This window comes from Nannobrachium achirus, assembly GCF_963921795.1.
Source record: "Nannobrachium achirus genome assembly, chromosome: 19".
NCBI classification, from domain to species: Eukaryota; Metazoa; Chordata; class Actinopteri; order Myctophiformes; family Myctophidae; genus Nannobrachium; species Nannobrachium achirus.
Window position 1 is genome coordinate 29,480,700 of NC_137826.1, and position 22,456 is coordinate 29,503,155.

At 41.6% G+C, this 22,456-nt stretch overlaps 2 protein-coding genes across 3 annotated transcripts; one reads left to right on the forward strand and one right to left on the reverse strand.

Annotated features, from left to right (window-relative positions):
• Window positions 1–1,376: 1,376 nt before the first annotated feature.
• cyb5d2 (cytochrome b5 domain containing 2) lies at window positions 1,377–4,350 on the forward strand. 2 transcript variants are annotated; one of them, XM_080748573.1, is made up of 4 exons: window positions 1,377–1,702; window positions 3,127–3,267; window positions 3,733–3,916; window positions 4,091–4,350. In XM_080748573.1, the coding sequence occupies exons 1-4, from the start codon at window positions 1,435–1,437 to the stop codon at window positions 4,257–4,259; spliced, it is 762 nt and encodes a 253-aa protein (XP_080604699.1). In that variant the 5' UTR covers window positions 1,377–1,434; the 3' UTR covers window positions 4,260–4,350. The 2 variants fall into 2 exon arrangements, with proteins under 2 accessions (XP_080604699.1, XP_080604700.1); XM_080748574.1 differs by having other exon boundaries at window positions 1,377–1,606.
• A 2,105-nt stretch (window positions 4,351–6,455) lies between these two features.
• Window positions 6,456–22,004, reverse strand: ankfy1 (ankyrin repeat and FYVE domain containing 1). Its single transcript, XM_080749094.1, has 25 exons — window positions 21,976–22,004; window positions 19,931–20,135; window positions 19,252–19,370; window positions 18,968–19,103; window positions 18,690–18,813; window positions 17,577–17,726; window positions 17,143–17,308; window positions 16,766–16,970; window positions 16,455–16,523; window positions 16,154–16,356; window positions 15,282–15,379; window positions 13,776–13,977; window positions 13,426–13,524; window positions 12,861–13,014; window positions 12,148–12,316; window positions 11,353–11,471; window positions 10,798–10,954; window positions 10,435–10,635; window positions 10,174–10,350; window positions 9,917–10,064; window positions 9,033–9,123; window positions 8,814–8,938; window positions 8,527–8,673; window positions 8,340–8,430; window positions 6,456–8,040 (listed from the first exon to the last, which is right to left on the reverse strand). Exons 1-25 carry the CDS (start codon window positions 21,983–21,985, stop codon window positions 7,908–7,910), a joined length of 3,498 nt encoding a protein of 1,165 aa, XP_080605220.1. The 5' UTR covers window positions 21,986–22,004; the 3' UTR covers window positions 6,456–7,907.
• Between the last annotated feature and the right edge of the window lie 452 nt (window positions 22,005–22,456).

Genomic DNA, 22,456 nt, shown 5'->3' on the forward strand with positions numbered 1-22,456 from the left:
GCCCCACAGTGAATACGATTCTGCTCTCTGACCCTGTCACTGTCCATGGTGCTGAATCTGTCAAACCAAAGAGATTTTAGGAGGGTGAGACTGCATCTGGAAGCTTAGTTTATTTACACCTCTGGCGTTTATAGCTTAAGGAAATCTAATATTCACGTGTTAAAGTGATTCATTTTAGTTTTTGTCAAGATAATGTATTTATATTTGTGAATTTCAGTTATTAATAATGTGTACATATGGTGAACACAGGTCAAGTGGAACAATTAGATCTTCCCACTGGGATGGCTGATCTAAGCAGTTTCACCTGGCTCAAGTCAAACTAAATATAGTTAGTTTCTTACCACACACGAATGTCATCAAGTATCCAAACAGGAAAACCTCAAGCATCATACAAGTAAAGTAGCTTAAAATATAATTTAGCCTACACTTAACCGTGTTTTTCCAAAACACTTTCACTTTTGGTTGCTAAAAATAAACCCACAAGTCTCACTGTATTGCCAACAGTAGTTTTTAATAAAGTATTTTAACTCTGCCTTGGCCTACAACCAGTCTGATGGAATAGTTGGTAATCAAACTAGAACTATTATAGCTGTGTGTTGCAGTTGGGGTTGGAGATAGCAGTGTTTCACACATTATGCCTCAGTTTTTGCAGTAAACCCTGGTTCACATAATAGTGATTACCCATGAAAATAGGTGCTGCAAAGGGTTTTCAGTTAAATAGAGTAAGCCATTTGGTATTGCATCAGTTAACTACAGAAAACAGGATTCCCACCTCAGGAATAAAAACAAAATTACCCATCACCTTTTGTTCCAGCCAGTCACTGACAACATGTACTGAACCATTGGTAGACCTACTAAAGATCAGGTTCTGTTTTCACGGTGCAGTTTGTGTACATTTATTCAGTAGAAGTCTTCACAGATCTACCCAAACTGAAAATACCTAACCATATCTGAGTTAAAGTCCATGTTTTATTATGGTCAATTGGGTCCAGGTTGGTTCTGAATCTATTACTGAGCAGGAGGAGAGAAAAGCATGACGTGCTGCCTGCGTGATGTAGCAGATGTACGACAGTGTTGCTTGCAGAAATAGCAAACAGTAGGCCTACCTGGCTGGCTCTCCATTCTGATCAAGCAAATATTAACCTCAAGGGACCTTTACTGTCTAGGGAGTAGGGACATAAATACATACACAGTCCATTCAAATGACAGATCTGTTCAGTCTGTCAACAGATGACCAATGTTTCTACTGCCCTCTAGATGGCACTATCTTCCTATCTTACGCGACAGGCGTGCAAAATAAATAAATAAACACATGATCTCGAGCATGCGCTGTTGAGACTGATAGCGGAACTACTTCCAGTGTAAATAATATTCAATTCTATGGTCCAGATTAGATCAAGATTCGGGATGCAGATGTTAAATGGGGAAGCTTGAATGAACATTATGCTTGGATATGTCTGTGTCGCACTTGTATCAGTATTTATTGCAATTCTTTATTTTCCTCTGGACTGGACCTCGAACGACGAACATGAATTATTACTCCAAGTGCCACCTGAGCGCCTCATAAACTGGGATGAGTTGAGTCTATACAACGGGGATGAAGATAGTAAGGGTCTTTACCTGGCTATACTTGGGCAGGTTTTTGATGTAAGCAAAGGAAGAAAGAACTATGGACCTGGTGGTGGTTATCACAGTATGGCAGGTGACCTTCAAATATTATTATTTTATCACAGATCCCGAAAAATAAACTTTAATTAGGCAATATGGACCACAATCTCAAATTATTCTCTTTTAGGAACCTTTATATGGCATTTTGCTTTTGTTTAAGAATAATCTCTCACATCACAAAAAATGGTACACTCGTCATCAGTATGTGCAAGGCATGGCCTTCTGCAATTTAAAATTTTACATAGACTACATCTTTCAAAGGAAAAGCTTAACAGAATGTATCCAAACGTAAACCCAGCCTGCGACAGATGTGGTCAAGCTCCAGCAACGTTGGCTCATATGTTCTGGCACTGTACAAAACTAACACCATATTGGCAAAATATATTCAAATCACTATCAGACATACTTGAGAAGCCTTTTGACCCGGATCCACTAACGGCTATTTTGGGGGTTAAAGGGCCCAATGTTAAACTGACTAGTGCACAATATAACATGGTGTCGTTTGTGACTATATTGGCTCGCAGGCTGATACTGTTAAATTGGAAACAAGTGTATGTACCGACACATACTGCTCTTATGAAAGATGTTATGCATTATCTGCAATTAGAAAAAATAAAGTTCGAATTGAGAGGGAGTGAAGACAAATTCTATAAGATTTGGCAACCTTTCATCAGCCACTTTAATAAAAGTAAGCTGACCCCCCCAACATAATAATCATTGAAAATAATAATCAAAATCTATGTGGAAAAGATGGAGAAGAATGAGAAAGACAAAAAGGACTAGAGTATTTCCTTCTTTTTTTTTTATTGTTTTATTATTCCATATCCCTTTGTTTCATTTTATAAGTGAAATACATCCGTGGCGTGTATAACACGCCTGAGACCACTATCGATTAAAGAAACAGAGGGAATAACAGAAAGGGCACGATCCGTGCTGGAGGACTGAGAGCAAGAGTGTCTTATTTACTGTTCTGTTTTTTGTTTTGTCGTTTGCTATGTTGTTTGTCACTGTTTGTTTGTTTCTGTTTTTCTTTCATGTTATATTTGTACTTATATTATTATTTAATATTACTACTTATATTACTCATTGTACCATATCGCTGCCTTTTTTATATTCTGTTGTTTATAACTGTGAAATTATTCCTTGGTATGCCCAAAACCCAAATAAAAATAGTATAAAAAAAAAAAAAAGAATAATCTCTCATACATACCATATTGTAACTATACTACATTTAGCAGGAGAGCCCCTGGAAACCCTCTCAAGGGCCCCTGGACCAACTGTTATAACTGACTGTTGTGTAGGCTACTCATGTTCAACACAGTAAACATCAACACATAATGTAATCATGCATGCACATATGATTTCATTCACACTACCATCTCAATAGTTATTAGTAAACATGCACATATAGGAAAATAAACACTAGATGTGTTTTCATGCAGTTATCATTGTTTCCAGGTAAAGATGCCTCACTGGCCTACATCACTGGGGATTTCACAGAAAGTGGGCTGACGGATGACGTGTCCAGTCTGTCCCCTTTGCAGGTGGTGGCCCTGTATGACTGGCTCGCCTTCTATTGGAAAAACTACCACCCTGTAGGTGTGTACATTTTACTGTTCATACAACTTATACCACTGGTTCCCATAATTCTTAGCTCAAGACCCAAAAGAGAAATTAGACATTTGCCCGGAACCCAAACTAGTGAAAAAAGCACATCTACAAGCTCACAACGTGTCGCTTCACGCCGCCTTGAGAGCTTGTAGATCATCAATTTTCACTACTTAAACATTTGTGTTCTAATTTATGGAATTTTTCTTTGATTTCTTCATGAAATTACTGAAAGAATAATTGAATTCTGTTTTCAATTCATGAAAAGAATAGCTTTTTTGGGAATGTTTATTGAAAATGTTTTGAAATAATAATAATAATTAAGAACAAATTGTAGGAAACAAAAAATAAGGGGACCCATAAAAATGTGTCCGTGACCCACAACTGGGTCCCGACCCAGTTTGGGAAACAGTTTTATACGACAACCACCCACACCTATTGTCTGTTTTGTTTCAGGGCGGCTAGTGGGACGATTCTACAGTGAAAGTGGTCCACCCACAGAAGCTCTGCTGGGGGTACAGGCGTTACTAGCAGAGGGACTGAGACTTAAAATCCAATCCCAAACTGAAAGGGAACACTTCCCAGCATGCAACACAGAATGGAGTGCCAACAGAGGAAGGGTCTGGTGTTCTACTAAAAGGTACAGCCATAGTACCGCATACAACACCTGTCAACAGTGGAATAATCTGGAATGCATATGCTGCCCCTCCCCTCCCATACACAGTTACACACACGGCACAAGTCATATATAGTGGGTGATATTTGTACTGTGTCATTCACAATATTTAGTCAGACTAAATTGTTTTGCTTCCAGTGGGGGAGTGAAGAGAGACTGGACAGGAGTCCCAAGGAAGCTCTTCTCTCCTGGCTCCAGCCATGCTCGGTGTGTTTGCCTTGAGGACCCATTGACGGCAACAAACCCCAACCTGCAGGAATATGAGGACTGTCCTCCCTATGCTGACTCTTGTCCTGTTGTAGATTAGTGTGGTGCAATACACCCGGACTAAAATCACAAGACTCTCTGTCAATGTGCTCAGGGAATAAAAGTGTATGTGTGCTTTTAGAAAAATGTTTTAGAAATAAAACCTAATCTAATAAACATGGTAGCACATCTTATTTTGATAACCTTTATGTAAAGTTGTCTCTTTAAGATAATACAACAGGAAGATGGCCAAGATGTCCAATGTCCAGTTGCCCACCTGTCCCTAGTGCCTAGATGGTTTTGGTGCCCAGTCTGCCCACCTCTCCAGGTGCCCACTGCCCAGTGATCCCAAAAATATGGTTCCCAGACATCCCTTATTGTTGTATTCCTCACCATCATCGATGGGGGAATCCAAGCTAATAACTGCAAGCTTTCTATTTCTGTTTGCATGCTATGTGGAACATGATGATGTCACTGCTGGTAGGCAGTTTGCTGAGGGATCCACAGACCTAGAAAGAAATTGAACATTTTATCAGGACTATTAGTGAGAAGAAGCAACTATATGAAGGTATGTTGAACTAGCCTGACTGCAAGCATCAGACTCTATCACACCACCACTACCAACAGGGGGTGGTGTTGTGCAGTCTGGTTTATTAACCAGGCTAATGTTGAACATGGGTGAAGTCTAGGCCTAGTGTTTGTTCAGTAACAGGATTTACAGGAGTCTCCATCTTATAATTTTCAGGTCGGGATACCAATTTAATCCAATCAGGATGGAGAACTCAGGATCCAGATTAAACAGGTGATATTGGAAGTGAAGTGATGATACTTATTATTAGTATTTCTGTCTATTAAAGAGCTGTAGAGACAGGGAGACCCCTGCAATTTCAGAATATAGTGCTTCAACCTTTTAATTATTTTTTGTTTTAACCAAACAATATCACATACCCTACCTTTAAGTACTAACAAATGGAGAAAATAAATATATCATAATACATCGCGTCACTACTGAAGTCTCCCTGACAATGGTGATGCACATTCATAGTAGGCTTCCACTAATAAGTAATACTTAGTTTTATATTGTTTTAATCTCTATAATGAGCTGTAAAAAATATTGCACAAAACTATAATTAGTCTTTACAGATGGCAGATGGATTTCATTCTATGCTCTGTCTTTCACTGCCCCAAGTATAGTGTGACATCTAGTGGCTCGATGCTCCTATAGCGTCCCCTGACACCTCCGGTTGCTCTTTCTTGCATGTATCATAAGTCCACCTGAAGGTCTTGTTTCCCCATCTTCACCAGGTCCCATGGTACTCTAGTCCACAGTGCCCCGTCTAGTCAGTATCTCTGTATGCCTTCTCTCTGCCCTCCACTGCCCTTTCTTGATAATGCTCTGAATTCTGAAGCAGTGCTTTTCCCTTATTTCCCACTGTTCCTGCCTTAACTGCCACACTGTCCACTTTGCAGGTGGGGGCCCTGTATGACTGGCTAGTCGTCTATTGGAAGAACCACGTTTTATACCAAAAAATATCAATGTATTTAAAAAATGTTCAAAAATGGCAGATGTACAAGCTTGCAATGCGGCACAAAATGAGGTGCTGTGAGCTTGTATATCTGCCATTTTTAAATAGCCATGGTAACAAATTTAGCTGGGGACCCCCAGACCTCACTTTGAGAACCAATGTGTTATACAGTTCATACAACTGTTTCGCCCGTTTTGATTCAGGGTGGAGTGGGACGATCCTACAGTGAAAGTGGTCCACCCACAGCAGCTCTGCATAGGGTACAGGCGTTACTAGCACATGGCCTGAGACTCAACTCTCAGCCTGTACACAAACTCCATATACTGCCACAAGTCATTATACAAGTGGGTGTCATTTGTAATGTGTAATTCTCAATATTCGGTCCAATTTGTTTTGCTTCCAGTGGGTGTGGGGGGGGGGGGGGGGTGAAGAGAGAGACTCTGGACAAGAGCCCTTAGGAGGCTCTTCTCTTCCAGCTTCAGCCATGCTCAATGTGTCTGTATTCAGGAGCCATTGACAGCAAGAAACCCCAACCGGCAGGACTATGACTCGAGGGACTCTTGTCCTGTTGTAGATTAGTGGTGGCTAAATACAACAGGGACTAAAATCACAAGACTGTCACTATGCTCACAGAATATATAAATAGAATAAATAAACACGTTCTCAAACAGTATCTATTCACTGAGGGTGCATAGAGGGAAAACGCTCATTTCTTATTTTGATGACCTTTATGTAAAGTTGTCTTCCCTTTCTCTAAAAGGATACACCAGGAAGAGACAGTCTAGATATCTGAGCATACAGATACAATACAATGTGCATAAAAGATTAAACAATGTGCATAAAAGATTAACAGAGGCAAGATTTAAGTTTGTCACAATGACAAGCACAAACTGCATTAAGTACAAAACAGTTGTAGTGGTCAAAAATATCACACATTTATCTGTACAATTTAACAATACCTAAAGTGGCCCCTCTACCTGGCCATCCATCCTCCGCACATTCTCCTAAATTATCAGAAATGTCATGTAATCTTGATAAAGTGCACCTGTTAGGTTTAGAAATCAAGAAGCATTAAAATGTGATAAGCCAAGAAAACTTGACCAGAGGCAATATCAGTAAGATCAGGTTTGCCAATCCCAACTAAGACCTCATGATAGGCCAGAAATGGAATGTAACCCTTTGGTGACCAATTTGGGGGAAAGAATGCGATTATGACAACGGAAAGATATTCAGCTTAAAAATCATATAACATGCATAGGCATAATCATTTTATGCAGCTTCTTAATTTGTGTTCTGCACAAAGTTCATATTCCTCTGTTATGATAAGGCTTTCAGAGGTCAAATTTGATCATTTACTTAAAAAAAAAAGTATGTGTACTTGGTTGTTTCAACCATTTTTCTTATTTCCAATTAATTTGCTCATAGTCAAATTATGAGTCTCTTAATTCAAAGGAACTAAAAAACAAATCTGCAAGAGCAACCAGAACCCGTTGTCCCTTAAAGCCTAAGTTGTCTCTTATTTGACCCAGTATACTGACAACTGGAGGCAGAAAAATAATGGTTATAGTTAGAATGTCACAGGTGTCCTAGTCCAGATCTTTGGAGTGGACTGGGACACCTGGAGGTTTACAATGTATATACATATATCCATTAACAGTGGCATAGTGTTAGTGTGTAGGTCATGAATCTCCAAGGCTCCCAATGGTGAAATATCCATTTGGTTTTGACTGCTTAATAGAGAACTGGGTGAACGTCTCTGAATGTTAAATGTGAATGATCCAGTACATGGCTGATGATGACCATTAACAGCACTTAGTTTTGAGTGATATTTAGATTTAACCATGACAAGATCACTGAGCCTGTTAAGACAATCTGAATAATATCTCCCCCTCTAACACAGTCCAGTCATCACCCAGCTTCACAATACTTGATCTTTTTTTTTTTTCTTTCCTTCTTTTTTTCCCCTACATCAAAGCATCCCTCTAGAACATTTTAATATAGATTTCTTTTTTTTTTCATAAGACTGGAATAGTATAGAAGTTGTGGTCCATAACTGTCCAGGGATCCCCTGTCAGTATTTCCTGCTACTGATGTCCCTTTCTCCCGTCATGTCCAGCCAGCAGTGCCCGGTTGGGGCATGGCATGGCTAGCGTGTGGCGCTGGATGGCGGTCAGGCTGCCTCATTAGGATACCCCTCCCAAAGTTAGCACATCAAAGCAGATGTCACACACCCTCACTGGTTTGTTCAGGTCAAACTTGATGATGGGAATCTCCTTTATAGAGCACTTGTGGCACAGCAAGCGCCCACAGTGGCGGCTAGAGAAAAGAGAGAAAGGAGAGATGGTGGAAAATTTACCATATAATTTTAACTACTTTCAACATGGCGACACTATTTTGGGCATGTCATTACAGGCCCCCACAAAAAAGGTTCACAATGCATCGCAATGCGCCGCGTTGTGAGCTTGTAATTTAGATTGCCTATTTTCGCAGTGTGACACCATTGTACGACAAAAGTATTAATCAGACTTAAGTATTAAGTACTGTAATATCAAATGAAGATTGCATTTCTGAATAAAATAAAATATGTTTCTACTGCATATATCAATGTTACTAACCAATGATGTTTCCGTGTTGTGACTCCAAACTTAGCAGCACATTCATAGCAGTTGGACCCATCACACCATGGGGGTTCTTTGGACAGCATATCTAAGCAAACAAATAGCCCAGAATGAATTATAGCCGTATATAACCATACAGATATGATTAGGATGAATTTAATAATAATAATAAAAAAAGGCTGACCGAGAAGGCGGAAGAGCAACTGTTTGGTTGCCACTTGGTAGTTGAAAATGTTGATGCTCTGATTGTTGTTGACACCCAGGCGAGCCCCAGACCTCACGATGCCACGACACAGGTTAGAGTTTCCCTTCATGTAGGCCAGCAGCAGAACTGGAGAAAGTGATAAGAGCACGTCTATTCTAACACGACAGCATCTTGCACTGAGGTCTACTTGTCCACTTTGAATAACAGAATTGAACCAATCTGACATAGTGGGAAAGCAGAGGCTGATCCCAAAAAGTGAAGTCTACCTGTGTTCCCTTCATTGTCTGGTTTGTCCAGGGGATATTCAGGCATGCACTCCAAGAACAACTCAAAGATGGCAGCTGCATTCTCTTTCCCATAATGCCCCAGGACGTGCATCGGTGATAGTCCCCTATGGAGACAAGAACATAATAATTTGACATGGAACAATGTCTACAGAGGTTTGCATATATCATGAGTAACATGACAGTGAAGAGCAACAGTACCGAAGATTGAAGGCCTCAGCGTCCACGTTGGATTCTGTGAGAAGGGCTCGGACATTGTTAAGGCGACCCTGCATCACAGCCAGGTGCAGAGCTGAGACGAGGAAGAGGAAAAGTAGTCACAATCACTATCAGTAGTACACAGTACACACTGATTATCACAGAACATTAAATAGGGATTGTAGGAGTGAAACCAATGATCATTAGTTTTAATGTTAGTCTTAGAGTTAGTTACAAATAAAAACTTACGCAAAAAGCTTTTGCGTACCTTTGTAAAATATCTGGAGACAATGTAGTGCAATAGGAAAGAAATGTAACATATTGTAACAGCTAAAAGCAGCTCTAGTATTTCCATTTCATAAGAGTAGGCAAGTAAATGTATTTTAACTGCATAGTCACAGGTTTCTCAATACACTTTACAGAAGATAATATAACAAAATGTGATTGGCCAGAACAGAGATCTCTGATTGAATAAGGTAGTTTAATCCACAGAAGTGGTGCCAAATTCACTGCCATCTACGGATTGCTTAATTATCCTTAACCAGCATCCTGTGATCTAGCCCATGCAGTGGAATGTAGGAGCTGATGAGGTCTCAGGTAAGATGGAGCCAACCCAATTGGTGCTTTAATAAGCAATAAGTTAAACATCAGATCTGACCACAATTAAGAAATCAGTGCACCAAGGAAACAGTTGGCTTTATGTGCGCAATGCCTTTGTGATAGTGATCAAGCTAAATGGAAGATCTTACATGTAGCTAATATAGGAGCATAATATGCAAATAGGTGAAATACGCACCAAGCCTAAAATATTGTTTAGACTGAAAACAAGACACTTTGGACTGGTCCTCATCACATCACAAGCTTGAACCAACAGTGATGATTGTTACCGTTATTGCCATTCTCATCTTCAGCAGCAAAATCAACCCCATTCTCCAACAGTACAGAGCAAATAGTAGCCAAGTCCTGCTGGGCAGCCAAGTGTAGGGCTGTTTGCCTGTGTTTGGTCACCTCATTCACTTTGGCCCCTGCAAGCAGCTGGAAGTGTATAAAATGTATAACATGCATTAACAAAAATGTAACTAAATGTACCAGAGTCCCAGACTGTAGCAAATACCGTCAGCATGAATAAAGCTGCCCTGTTTACCAGATTTCGGACAGTGATCTCTGAGCCCGCCTGGACAGCCAGGTGAAGTGGAGTGAGTTTGGCCGAATCCTGCACCCTGGAGTTGACGTTGGCCTGGACGCTGATGAGGAATAGGACACTCTCTATGTCTGAGTTCTGCACGGCAACGTGAAGGAAATTACGCCCCTTGTTGTCCACCTGAACAGAGATGAAAAGGATCTGAGATCAGTTAGGATTCATACCGAAGGTGTGTTTGTGGTGTGTCTGAGTGTGCTACAGTACCTGCTCAGCAGCCCCAGGCTCTCTCTTAAGGATTGCGTCAGCAGCCTTGTTGTTCTTGTGGGTCATGGCGCAGGCAAATGGGGTCATGCCCTGGCGGTCACGCATGTTCAGACGTATCTCCGGATGGGAAATAAGCAGCTGGATAATGACACTGTGCTGGTTGCTAATGGCAATGTGGATAGGAGCTCGGCCCTCGGCATCCTGAGGAATGTAACCAGTACAAGATTAGACAAAGAGAAGAATCTTTTTTTTTTCTTTTGCAACAGCTCACAAACTACAAGCTTTGGTGAAAGGCCATCTACAAGGGAAAGTGTACATTGCAATATCAGGAAAACACTAGTCTGTGATCCAACTGAGACAGACCTGTGCGTTGACATTAGCCCCAAACTCTAGAAGGCACTGCACCACGTCGTCCAACCCCCAGCTACCCGCCAGGTGGAGGGGGGACTGTCCATCGCGAGCTTCTTCATCCCCCTCCCCATTAGTACCAGGCCGCCTGGGGCTATTCACATCACAGCCACTGAAGACATGGACAGATGGAATGTTACACTGGACATACTGACAGCAAGCATATCCTCACCGCTGTCAAAGGCAACCAGAGTCAGTCAAAATATTTTACTGGAATGAATTTAAACACCATGCTAATTATTATTGGATCAAATGTGGACTGTTCATGGATTAGGCTTTGAAGCAGTTATTCTTTTATAAATAACTAAATTGCCATTATTTTAGCTCTCCTTCTATTGTCAATGTATGCCATTGGTAGGACATAATATAAGACAGTAAGACAAGTTTGACAAATTATGTGCAGCCACAGAAGGAAGAGAATCTGACAATTTAAACAAATGTATATATTTAGGTATATAATGTACACTGCCCATCTGCAGCCATGCGTGTGCAAGTGCTGTGGAGCCAGACCTGCGGATGAGGAAGCAGGCGGTGGTCTCATTGTTTTCATCGATGGCTCTGTGCAGAAGGCTCTGCAGGCAGCCTGAAGGACCAGGGCCCCAACAAGTGGCATCACAGCCATGGCGAACCTAGCAGGGAAAATGTAGGAAATGTAGACAAGAAAACACATCAAACCAATGTCATACTTTAGTAGGGATGGGACGATAATGCCATTGATAAAAAAAAAGAAAAAAGAAAATGATTGTGAAATTGTCCTCCGTCATGCACTGGGATCAATTCACCTTTTGCTGCATATCTGGTACCACTTAAACCCTCTAATTGGTAAACAGACCTATAAATAACATACTTTTTTCACTCTACCAAATCGCAATAATTTTGTAAATCATTAATATTTTGGTCACAATAACCGTGACATGAAATCCCTAACTTGTAGAATGTAAAGTTGAAAACGCAGGTCTCAGACAGGAAGTAACCAAGAATGCAGCTGGCACCAAAAAAATCTCTTATCAGTGTAAATGTACCTGTACAGTAATTTGGCACTATATAAAAAATGTCCAATGATCCTTATTTTGTTCTGTAGGACAATCAACAGGACCTGTACACAACACATTCTAACTGATGGCAACCGGCAGGCAATTTGTTGGCAGGTAGAAAACTAATTTCCCCAGGCTGTCATTTAATAACTGTGGCATGTGTACGGCAAAACTCATCACTATGAACAATGAATGCAATATCTAATAAGAATAAATGAAATCTACTTTGATCTCATGGTTCCATGTTATGTTTGGTTTGGGTGTGTCTCACCAGTGTAGAGGCAATGTCTTCCAAGCCATTCTCCAGGGCCAGCCAGAGGGGAGGGTCACCTTTCTCATCCACCACAGACATGTCTGCTCCTCGCGTGCAGATGGCGTCCACAACTAGGGGAAGCTGGTTACTGATGGCCAGTTGCAGGGCTGTCTGGCCCTCTTGAGTCCTTGAAAGAGGAGAAAAATGCATTAAGGGAATCGTTGCAGATCTTTAACCTGCATTCCGATGACAATCATCATCTGTGAAATGTACATTTCCGCAATTTACTCACGCATAATACACAGAAGTGTCTGTGAGCAAGACATTGAACCCCTAACTGCTCCTGAACCTGGAGCTGAGATACCAGCCATACTATGACACATTTTCCTCATCATTTCAGAAAATAAATAAAGTTCTAATTTGCAAAAATTGGCACGCAAGACAGCGTGTAAAGCTCAGGTAGAAGCCGCTAGATGAAATGCCATGTGGACACCAAAATCATGGAAAGTTGATATTTTTGCCTGAGGGTGGCACTAGAGGATCATGGGGTGTTGATGTGTTTCCAGAGACCACTCATGGTAATCGGCCCATTAGATGTTCTTGTTCAGATAAATGTGTCTGCAAGTGGAAAGTTTGGCATAATGGTGGCACCACCAACATTGACAAACATTGCCATAACACTATCCACTTTTCTATCCACTGAAACATAACATGACAGTGACTGATCTTACCGAACGTTGATGTCAGCCTGGTGCTCCAATAGAAACAGGGCACTCTTGCTGTCCTGTCTTTGGATGGCCATGTGTAATAGGGTTTGGCCATTTGACATGGTGTCATTGATGGAAGCCCCTGAGCCCAACAGCTGAGCCGCTATGGTGTGCATACCTGACAGAGACAGATATTTTAGTTATTCAATAACACATAATCATAATCAAAATCGAAAGTGTCATTCAAGAAGAGAGGTCTTGGCACTATTAACCACATGAACCCTTGCAACAACAAAAAAAGATCTACAAGCTCATAACATACACTGTTGCAACACTTTGCACGCTTTTAGATCTGTTATTTTCAGTGAAGACATTTAGTGTCAACAGCAGAAAGGAAGATAATACACTAAATTCCACTCCTAACCGGTGTTATTCATACGTTTGAGTACGGTTAATCTCTCAAAAACAGATTCTCTGAACAAAACAGAAAGGGCGCCGTTTTTCCCTTTTCTTTGACGATGGTAGACCGGATTGGAGTACAGTAAATAATCATGTGAATGACCACAGGTCTAACTGTTGTTTACCATACCTGTCCAGAGGGCCAATCCCAGTACTGTCTGGTCCATGGAGTCTTTGAGGCTGAAATCTGGGATGATTTGAAAGTTGTTCGTGGCATGAAGTGCATTGGCTGGAACAGGACGGTGAAGGAAAGAAATAAAATAAGTGCATCCACATTAGTCTGTTATGCACTTACCCAGTGCAATTTCTGTATATATCTGTATTAACCAGTTAGAAATATAAGTATTAATAATATTGTGCAGGTTTTTCACATGACTTCACATTACAGTATATACAGTACACATCCAATACCATTTAGACTTTTGATTTGATTTGATTTTGAGTATTTGAGTAGTATTTAAAAGTGCCCACTGTGCTGACCTTTCTGCTCCAGGATGACGGAGACCACGTCTGAGTGGTTGTGAGAGATGGCCATGTGGAGAGGGCTCTGCAACGCCACGCCATGGCCGTCCTCAGACAAGGCCTTCTGGGTCTGGAGGTTGGGGTTGGCCCCCTGCTGGAGGAGCTCAGCAGTCAGACTGGCCAGGCCACAGCGACATGCTGTATGGAGAGGGCTCTCGCCCTGGATCATAGAGGGAGGGGGAAAAGCATAATAAATAAAACTTTGAGATTTCATAGCACGAGTCATTTCATAGCACAAGCCAGGGTCCTGGTGAATAATGACCATAAAACCTCTTGAAATTGTATTTTAATATTTAATTTATTATGATATACTACATTTAACCAGTAAGACGCCTAAGGGCGAAAAGCGACCTCGCCCATGTGTCTTGGCCATATATGGATTCTGTTAGTGTGGATCTTCTAACAGGGTATCATCTGGGATACAATCCCTTTTATGCCCATATATGGAGATCCCTAACAATCCCTTTATGCCCATATATGGAGATCCCTGCTCTGAGTATCTGACATCACTGTGATGTCACCTGTGATGTAACGTGATGTGTCAGGGGAACCACAGTGTCAGGCGTTACCCGTACAGGCAGATACGGTCAAGCTGTGACGGTTCTGGTAAACCTATGGTCGCACTTTTTTTCTCCCGCTCACAGAATCTAAGGTTTTATGGTCATGATTTACTAGGATCCTGGATGGCTTGATTCTATGCTTTAAATAATTGTCTCCATAGACTTCCATGTAATTTATAGTGCACGGATCGTGCACACTCATGCCTAGATGATGCACCACGTGTGTGCACACTGTTCACAGCTTTCAAACAAAGAAATCCGCTTGGAAATCCGTTCAGGCATTCATGATTTATCAGCCATTATGTTTTCTTCAGATGTAAACAAACATGCTGCCATGTTTGAAAGAATGGGTTGGTATGGGGGTTAAACATGCAAGATCGCGGTCGCGATCATGCCTAATACATTTCTGGAGGTTCAAAAAAAAATTAAAAAAAATGTTTTTGAAAAAAAAAAAAAAAACGGCCCAAACTCGGGGAAACTCGGGGTTGGCACAGGGGTGGTACCTTTTCAAACTCGGGAAACACGGGGTTGGCACCAGATGTGTTAATAACTACACACATTCTCATACCTTATAAAAAGGTACGAAAATAAAAGCAATGAGGGGAAAAATGGTTACTATATGGCAGAAACTGAATAGACAATAACACCAGTATGGTCCTTCAAATTTAAAGATGAATGTCGTTTTTAGAATGCATTCATAAGAACAATTGCACTGATCATACATTAACGCCTGCTCAAAATCAGGCCGATGGAACTCGTTTTCGAAATACAAGACACCTTATGCTGCAAAGGTATGTTCATAGAGGGGCCTACATTGTGGTGCAGCTTTACCCGTATTACAGATAAGAGCTTGTGTACCACTGTGATATATTTTACAGAGAAACATGTGACTTCCAGCACTCACCCATTTGTTGACATGGTTGACCTTTGCTCCGTGAGTAGCCAAGAAGAGGGCGGCCGCCTCATTGCCTGCCGCTGCTGCTCTCTGCAGGAGGCAGTTTTCTAGAGGGGGGAGAGGAGGAAGAAGAGGAGAGGAGTGAACATGTGATAAAGGTGGAGCCAAAGTTGCTATTAAATGGATGCACCAATATGAGTGTCTTAACCCTTTGGGATATTCGGGATCAAAAACAATTTTTTATTTGCTATTTTACTTACCCCGAGCTGCTTGGAGCAACGTGGGTGGTCCCGGCTCGCCCAGCGCTCACCAACGAGAGACGCTAGATGCTCTGACGATTTATTCCATTGAAAATGGTTTAAAATAAAGTTTAGACCCCCCCCAATGTTCACCAAATGTTCATTGTAGGCGGCGCGACGTATTCCAGGGTGCCTATCCCGAACATGTCCGGGATATTTAATAAAATGAATTATTTTATCGGAGGCCTCAACGAAGCCCCGGTCTAGACGTCCATCCTTGGCCGGGACTTAGACTCGGCCATCCACAGGCCGTATTCGCGCTAACGGCCGAATCGCGCCGCCCACTCCAATAATAAATCACATCTTTAGACAGGATTTTCTCCGGATTGTGTCCCCAGACCCAATGAGAAAGTTTTTTGCGGCTGAAATAGCTTTAGATCGGGCTTCTAAATGGGTTAGCATTTTGGCTACGTGTCAGCTAGCTTCCTCCTCTGGACAGTGGACACCCATAGGATTGACCGGAGTGAAAACACAGGCCAGTTGGGAGAGGGTCGACGAAAGCTATAAAGAAGGTCAATGGAGAAATTTCTGGCACTCTAGCACCCCTTGTGGCCGGATGGCACTGTATGAGTTAAACAGTACCTGTGGTAATGTCAGGTGCATCTGGGTTGCTGCCCCTCTGGATGAGCTGCGCTGCGAAGCTGTTCTCATCAAACGAGGTGCCATTCTCCACTGGCGCCACATCCTCAAACGGGTTTACAGAGTTGTCTGCAGAGACTGTAATGTACTGCAGGGCAAGCCACAGGGCTGTGCTCCCCTCGTGGTCCTTAAGGTCTAGGTCAAGCCTAACAGGAGAGATAACGATGGGGTGTAACAGATCAAATAATTGTGTTTTGAGTTATGAAGGCCATGGGAACTTGAGGTTTTCTCAAACTTGACTCACTGTTTGCACTGTAGGAGTTGGCTGAACACGGGCTCATTCCCTGATGCCACAGCTTCGTGCAAAGGGGTTCTTCGTATGAGGAAAGACAATGACGTGATATTACAATACAATACTGGCAGCGATGTTAGATCTGCTCTCTAATGCATCAACTGGTTACTTAAAATGTTCACAGCGTCATTTTTTTATTTTCAAGGCTTAGTTTGAAGGCTTGAATAAGACTAGTACAAATTAAACCAAACAAACTAACAGACAAACTCTGAACACTTGCAATTCAAACAGGTGTAGAGACAGTTATCGCTGTGTGCGCCCACCTGCCCTTGCTGTTCTGCATGTTGGGGTTGGCTCCAGTCTTGAGCAGTGCCTCTGCAATTTGGGCCATCCCACCCATAACCTCCGCAGAGTGCTTTTTGGGGCTGAAGGAGCAGACCAGATGGAGGGGGGTCTCTACTGCCCCCACCGTGGCTGCATTCACCTGGGCAGAGTGCCGGATCAGGAAGGTAGAGGCAAACTCATCACCTGGATGGGGCGCGAGAACAATATGCACATCAGACTCTCACTCAAAATGGTTTTAATGTCATTCCAAAGCCTCTGGGAATGTATCATAGTTATTAGTTATTTTCTATACTTTCACCCTCAAACATTTAAGACCTGTGCAGAACACTGTAAAGGAATGACTCCCCCCCAATACCTCGTTGGATGGCTTTATGCAGGAGGCTCCATCCACTCTGGTCTACCATATCCACATCTGCTTTGTTGTTCACCAGTGTGGTAGCAATGCTCTCCAGTTTGCGAGAGAGGGCCAAGTCTAATGCCAGGTCCCCGTTGTTGTCTAGTTCGTTCAGCTTGCCCGGCAACTGAAATAAATCAGAAGAGAAGGTGATTCGCTCTGGAGACACACTCAACTATCTAGACAACAATATCAGCTGTTTTCTTATTAGAACCATTTTGAAATTACTTAAAATGTCGGTTCCATTTCCAAACTCCAGGTTTGGAAAAGTTGGTTATTGTGAAAAATATACCAGTGAAAGATAATCATCAAAATTTGTTTAATTGAAAAGGTTACACGGTATGACTTTGAAATTGCCTACTGCCCTGTCCTTAACAGCTAGGGAGTGACCTGACCTGTGAATCCATCTCGATGAGGTAAAGAAAAACTACATCCTCCCTCTCCACTTTGATGGCTTTGTGGAGCGGATATTCAGTTTTAGACTTGATCATCTTGTAAAGGAGCTGGGCACTCATGGTGCTGAAGTCATCTTTCCTCAGGTCATCCTGGTAGGAAAGATTGGAGGAAAATGATTTCAACTTGAAGTACGGTAGAAAAAAACATTTTGAAACCATCGCTGGAAACGATGGTTCATCGTTTCGAAAAAAAAATACTTCAAGGTGAGAAACCAGATTTCCTTGATCTGAATCTGAAAACCACTGCACTAGTGCATACAGTATGTAACATATGAGGGCAATGAGGCCAACATCAAATGCTGTATTTTCTTGCATTTCTTGAGCAAACGGCAACCTTTTTCTATATTGCAGGCTGCAATATTGCAGAGAATGACTATTACAAGACTAATTCATAGTAATTCCAATTGACTGAGAATGACTATTACAAGACTAATTGAGTAGATTCATGAAAGTACTTAATTTAGTACTTCAGTCTACATAGTGAAATGATAATGAGTTTCAGTCATTAAACATCTTAGTGCAGTGCAATGAAACAACATAGATGGTGTGAGAAGGCAATGTTAGATTTGGCACTGGCCAAACCAGATTTATAATATCATAAGATGAGATGAGTTACTTCAAACTAAGTAAAATGTACATCACTCACATTATGTCAACAGTTGTGCAAGTGAGGGCAGGCACACAACTAATTAAAACAGCAACTTAACATTTTCACCTCATGCCTTGTACACAAAGGAACATCCTGGAGGTACTACATACGTAGATAGTCTAACATACAGTAGCAAACTCAGAAGAGGATCTTATGGTGCATTACTTTCACTTCACTGTCCAGTAACCCATCCTCATCATAGAAGAAATGAATCATAGTGTCTATTAAGCACCCTTTCTTACACGCACGCACACACACACACACACACACACACACACACACACACACACACACACACACACACACACACACACACACACACACACACACACACACACACACACACACACACACACACACACACACACACACACACACACACACAGTAAAGAAAACTGCCTCACCCAGTGACTAGCTATGATTTCCCCACAGTAGTTCATCAGTGTGGTGGCATCGAGCTCCTCAGCCGTTTGATAGAAGCGAATACAGTTCCTAACATTAACGGACGACATCACACCCTTCTCGCACCTGCCCCAAAGGAGAGACAATAAAAATGTTGCACCAACCAATTACTTGTAAAACCAATCTATAAAATAAGGCATGGTACTATAATAACACTATTGCTGCTGTAGAAAACCGCAAGACCGTAAACTATACTTCTCAGTAGAAGCCAACTACTCACCTCTCTCTGAGCAGCTGAAGTTGAAAGCGGTTGGCCAGCTTCATCAAGTCAATAAGAAAGGCATCGTCCCCACTAAGCTCCAAGTCGTCAGTGTATGCCCAGTGCAACATCGCTACAGCCACATCTGGCTTGGCATCTGGATAACCATCGGGTGATAAAAGGTTCAAAGGACAGCTAGAATGCTAATATTGAATTCCAATAATGAATTGCATGTGGATTAAACACTGGCCTGTAACGTTGGTACTGTCAGATGTTTTGGGCTCCTTAACAGCAGGACTGCTCACCTGTTAGGTCCAGTTCTGAGGTGGCGGCCAGGTTGGCCAGACTCCAGACATCACTGCGAGCAGCCAACACAAACTTATGGGCATTGAACTCTTCCCCTGCAACTTTTACCTTCAGATCACTGCAAAAGAGTGGCCACAACATCAATACAACCAAATAATGTTAAGTTTGCCATAATAGGCTTTTTTGAATCGCTGGAATGTGTTGTACAACATTGTAAAGTGAATAAATGAAAAGAATGTGAACAATAGCTTGAATAACAAGTCTACTTGAATTGATATTATCAGGTTTACAGTAAATGAAAATTCCATGAACAAGTTCAACAAAAAAAAGTGGGGAGTGTCATCACATAAACCAACAATTAAAGAAGAAGAATCTGATGGCTCAGTCACAGTAGACAAGCTGCCACTTGTCTAATAAATACTGTACTGTACCTGTGTTGTGTCACAACTTAAGTGTAAACAATGCATAGGCATGTTGGGAGAAATGAGTAGTGGCATGTTGCAACAAGATCATAATGTAGCCCAATTTGACTCCTTTCAAATACAAGTGGTTGTAGTCTGGACCCACTACAATTTGTGTAAAAGTTCTATAAACATGTAATATGAATGAAAGCTGCCTGTGTGTTTCACGTTTGTACTTGTATTGAAAAATGGCTACCGTCATGATCATCTCCCTCACCTGTACTGCTCCTGCTGATAGAGGTCGGCCACGATGGTCAGCAGGCGACTGATGAAGGTGTCTCCAGGAACAGGGTGGGAACCCTGGCTGGGGGATTGAGCGGTCAGCACCGCACAGCGTCTCTCTGTGTCGGCCAGCTTCTGCTGCATCTTCACATACTCCTGCCTGAGCAGGGCCAGGTGCTTCTGAAGCTTGGCCACCTCCTCTGTCCCAGGTAATGGCACAGGGGCACAGTGAAAGGACGCAGTGAGAAGAAATAGGTTAGCGGAGAACTATTTCTGTTGCTGCACTTACTTAGGCTTGCATTGTTTTTGCAGCAAAGCTAATAAATCAATGTAGACTTATATTATTTAGAGCCAATGCAGTGATACAATTTTACAAGTCAACGAAAATCTGCTTTGGGATGATGTATATTTTACCTTACGATATCACTCACTCCTAAGATTATTCGTTTAATGTTGTCTGTAACTTATCTATAAATAGACGGCTAAATTGTAGAGCAACAGTGATGGATGAGTAGCGGTTGTGAGCTAGATTTGCACACACAAGAATTTAAACATTTCATTGTACTATTTTGCCAATACCAGCTTAGCCACCAAGACATTTTGTCTAATCTATTACATGACATGGCCTCTGGTCTGCACAACATTTTGTCGGGTCACTTCAGCTGTCCAGAAACTTTCATTTCTCTGCCTGATGTCAGAACTATGTTCGAAAGCACATTTGTCTATATCTTAAAATATTGTCTGAAACAAAATCCAATGAGGGCTGTTGTTTTTTATTCATTTCATTTGCAGAAATAACTGAAATGTTCTGCAGAGCGGGGGGGTAACAAGTGTGATACATGTTCAAGCCTGCACTGAATTGCACAGAATTTCACTGGGGCCACTTCCTTCCATTTCAACCAGAGAAGTTTTTACTGTGGGAGGAATGCTGAGGAGGCACATTATTTCGCCTTCCCTCGTAAACTGTTACTGGCATCATCACTGGTCATGAGGCGCAGAGGGGGTGTTTCTCCACACCACCTGACCACTCCAACACAGGAAGGAATCTGTGCTGCACGAAGAGCTTAGGGCCAAATTTATTAGAAAATTTACCAGACCAACATTGACCCAACCCTACTTTAGAACATTGAGGTTGCAGAACAGTATTTGCAACATGCCTGAATAATGCAAAGTTTTATTGGTTTAATTTGTGGACGCCAATTCAAGTGATTGTCAAGTCTTGGTACTTAAGGAAACTCCACCCAAAGATGTCACGTTACTCATCATGACATAGTGGGCAGTTGAAATCAACAAGTCCAATGAAAAACACAATTTAATTACAAATTGGCAGCAAAGAAATATCTCTTTTCATGTTTAACACATAATGGACTATTCCCATAGTAATCGCTCTTGGTTGGCCTCTTGCTTTTGTGCATAATTTCCATCCAAACAGGCACACACAGTGTGCCTTGTGATCCTAGCATTAAAGGCACTTTGGAAATGACTCCTGACACGGGAGTGACACCTGTCCAGCGGCGACAGTGTCCTCCCCCTGTCCTATAATATTAACCAATGAAATAATTGTAATGCAGCACAAGGTTATTATGTTATATTGTTGACAATGACAGTCATAACCAGCAGGACAGTACTGTAGCTAGAATGAGTGAGCTTCAAAGCAGTATGTTAACAGGTTAGCTCATAGTCATAACATTGACATTTCACTAGCAGGGCAAATCATCACTGACATTACATGTCAATTTGTACAAGTTAAAGTGAGCTAAACCAAAACTCATCCCCACAGTCGAACCCACCACCTATGACTTGCTTGACCACCTCCTCCGAATAGTAAATATAATTGCGCTAGCAGCAACATCTACGCTAGCAAGCAAGATCAGTATGTAAGCAAAGAAGATTGACGCGGGGCTTCTTTCCCAGTGCAGCCATGCATGATGTAACGCTTTAGGAAACACACACACACGTCAATATCACAGTTCAATTCGCATAACACAAAGGAAGAGAGTATCCCGTTAATCTGAAAAAATAAGAAATTCTATCTCATACCTTCCGCCATGTTGCTCAGCTCACTCAGCTCTGCCTCGTCGCTCTGTATCGCGATATGACGATGGAACCGCCCATCTGGTCCATGTGCAGCAGTGGTGGAAAAGGTACTGAAATGTTTTACTAAAAGTATCAATACTGGAATATAGAAATACTCAGGTAAAGGTCCGGAATTCAAGTACACAAGTAATGATATCAAAATGTACTTAAGTACCAAAAGTAAAAGTACTCATTGTGCAGAATATTCCCATTTCAAGTTTTGAAATGTATAAACATATTTTGAAAATAGCAGATCTACATGCTCACAACACCTCACTGTGTGAAGGCTGAAGTGGTTAGTGTATGTTTTGTAATAATATTTAAAATCTACAAAGTAACTAGTAACTAAAGTTTTCAAATAAATATAAAGGAGTATTAAGTACAATATTTGGATCTGAGATGTAGTGGAGTAAGTACTTACTTAAGTAAATGTACTGAGTTACTT

Excerpts from the sequence above, each read along its gene's own strand:
- ankfy1 (XM_080749094.1), bottom strand. Across the intron at positions 15,380-16,153 it reads TGCACCTGACATTACCACAG|AAAACTGCCTCCTGCAGAGA; the intron begins GTACTGTTTAAC and ends TCCCCCCTCTAG. Across the intron at positions 8,674-8,813 it reads AGACAATGAAGGGAACACAG|TTCTGCTGCTGGCCTACATG; the intron begins GTAGACTTCACT and ends CACTTTCTCCAG.
- cyb5d2 (XM_080748573.1), top strand. The coding sequence starts at position 1,435 with ATGAACATTATGCTTGGATATGTCTGTGTCGCACTTGTATCAGTATTT. Across the intron at positions 3,268-3,732 it reads GAAAAACTACCACCCTGTAG|GGCGGCTAGTGGGACGATTC; the intron begins GTGTGTACATTT and ends GTTTTGTTTCAG. Across the intron at positions 3,917-4,090 it reads GTCTGGTGTTCTACTAAAAG|TGGGGGAGTGAAGAGAGACT; the intron begins GTACAGCCATAG and ends TTTTGCTTCCAG.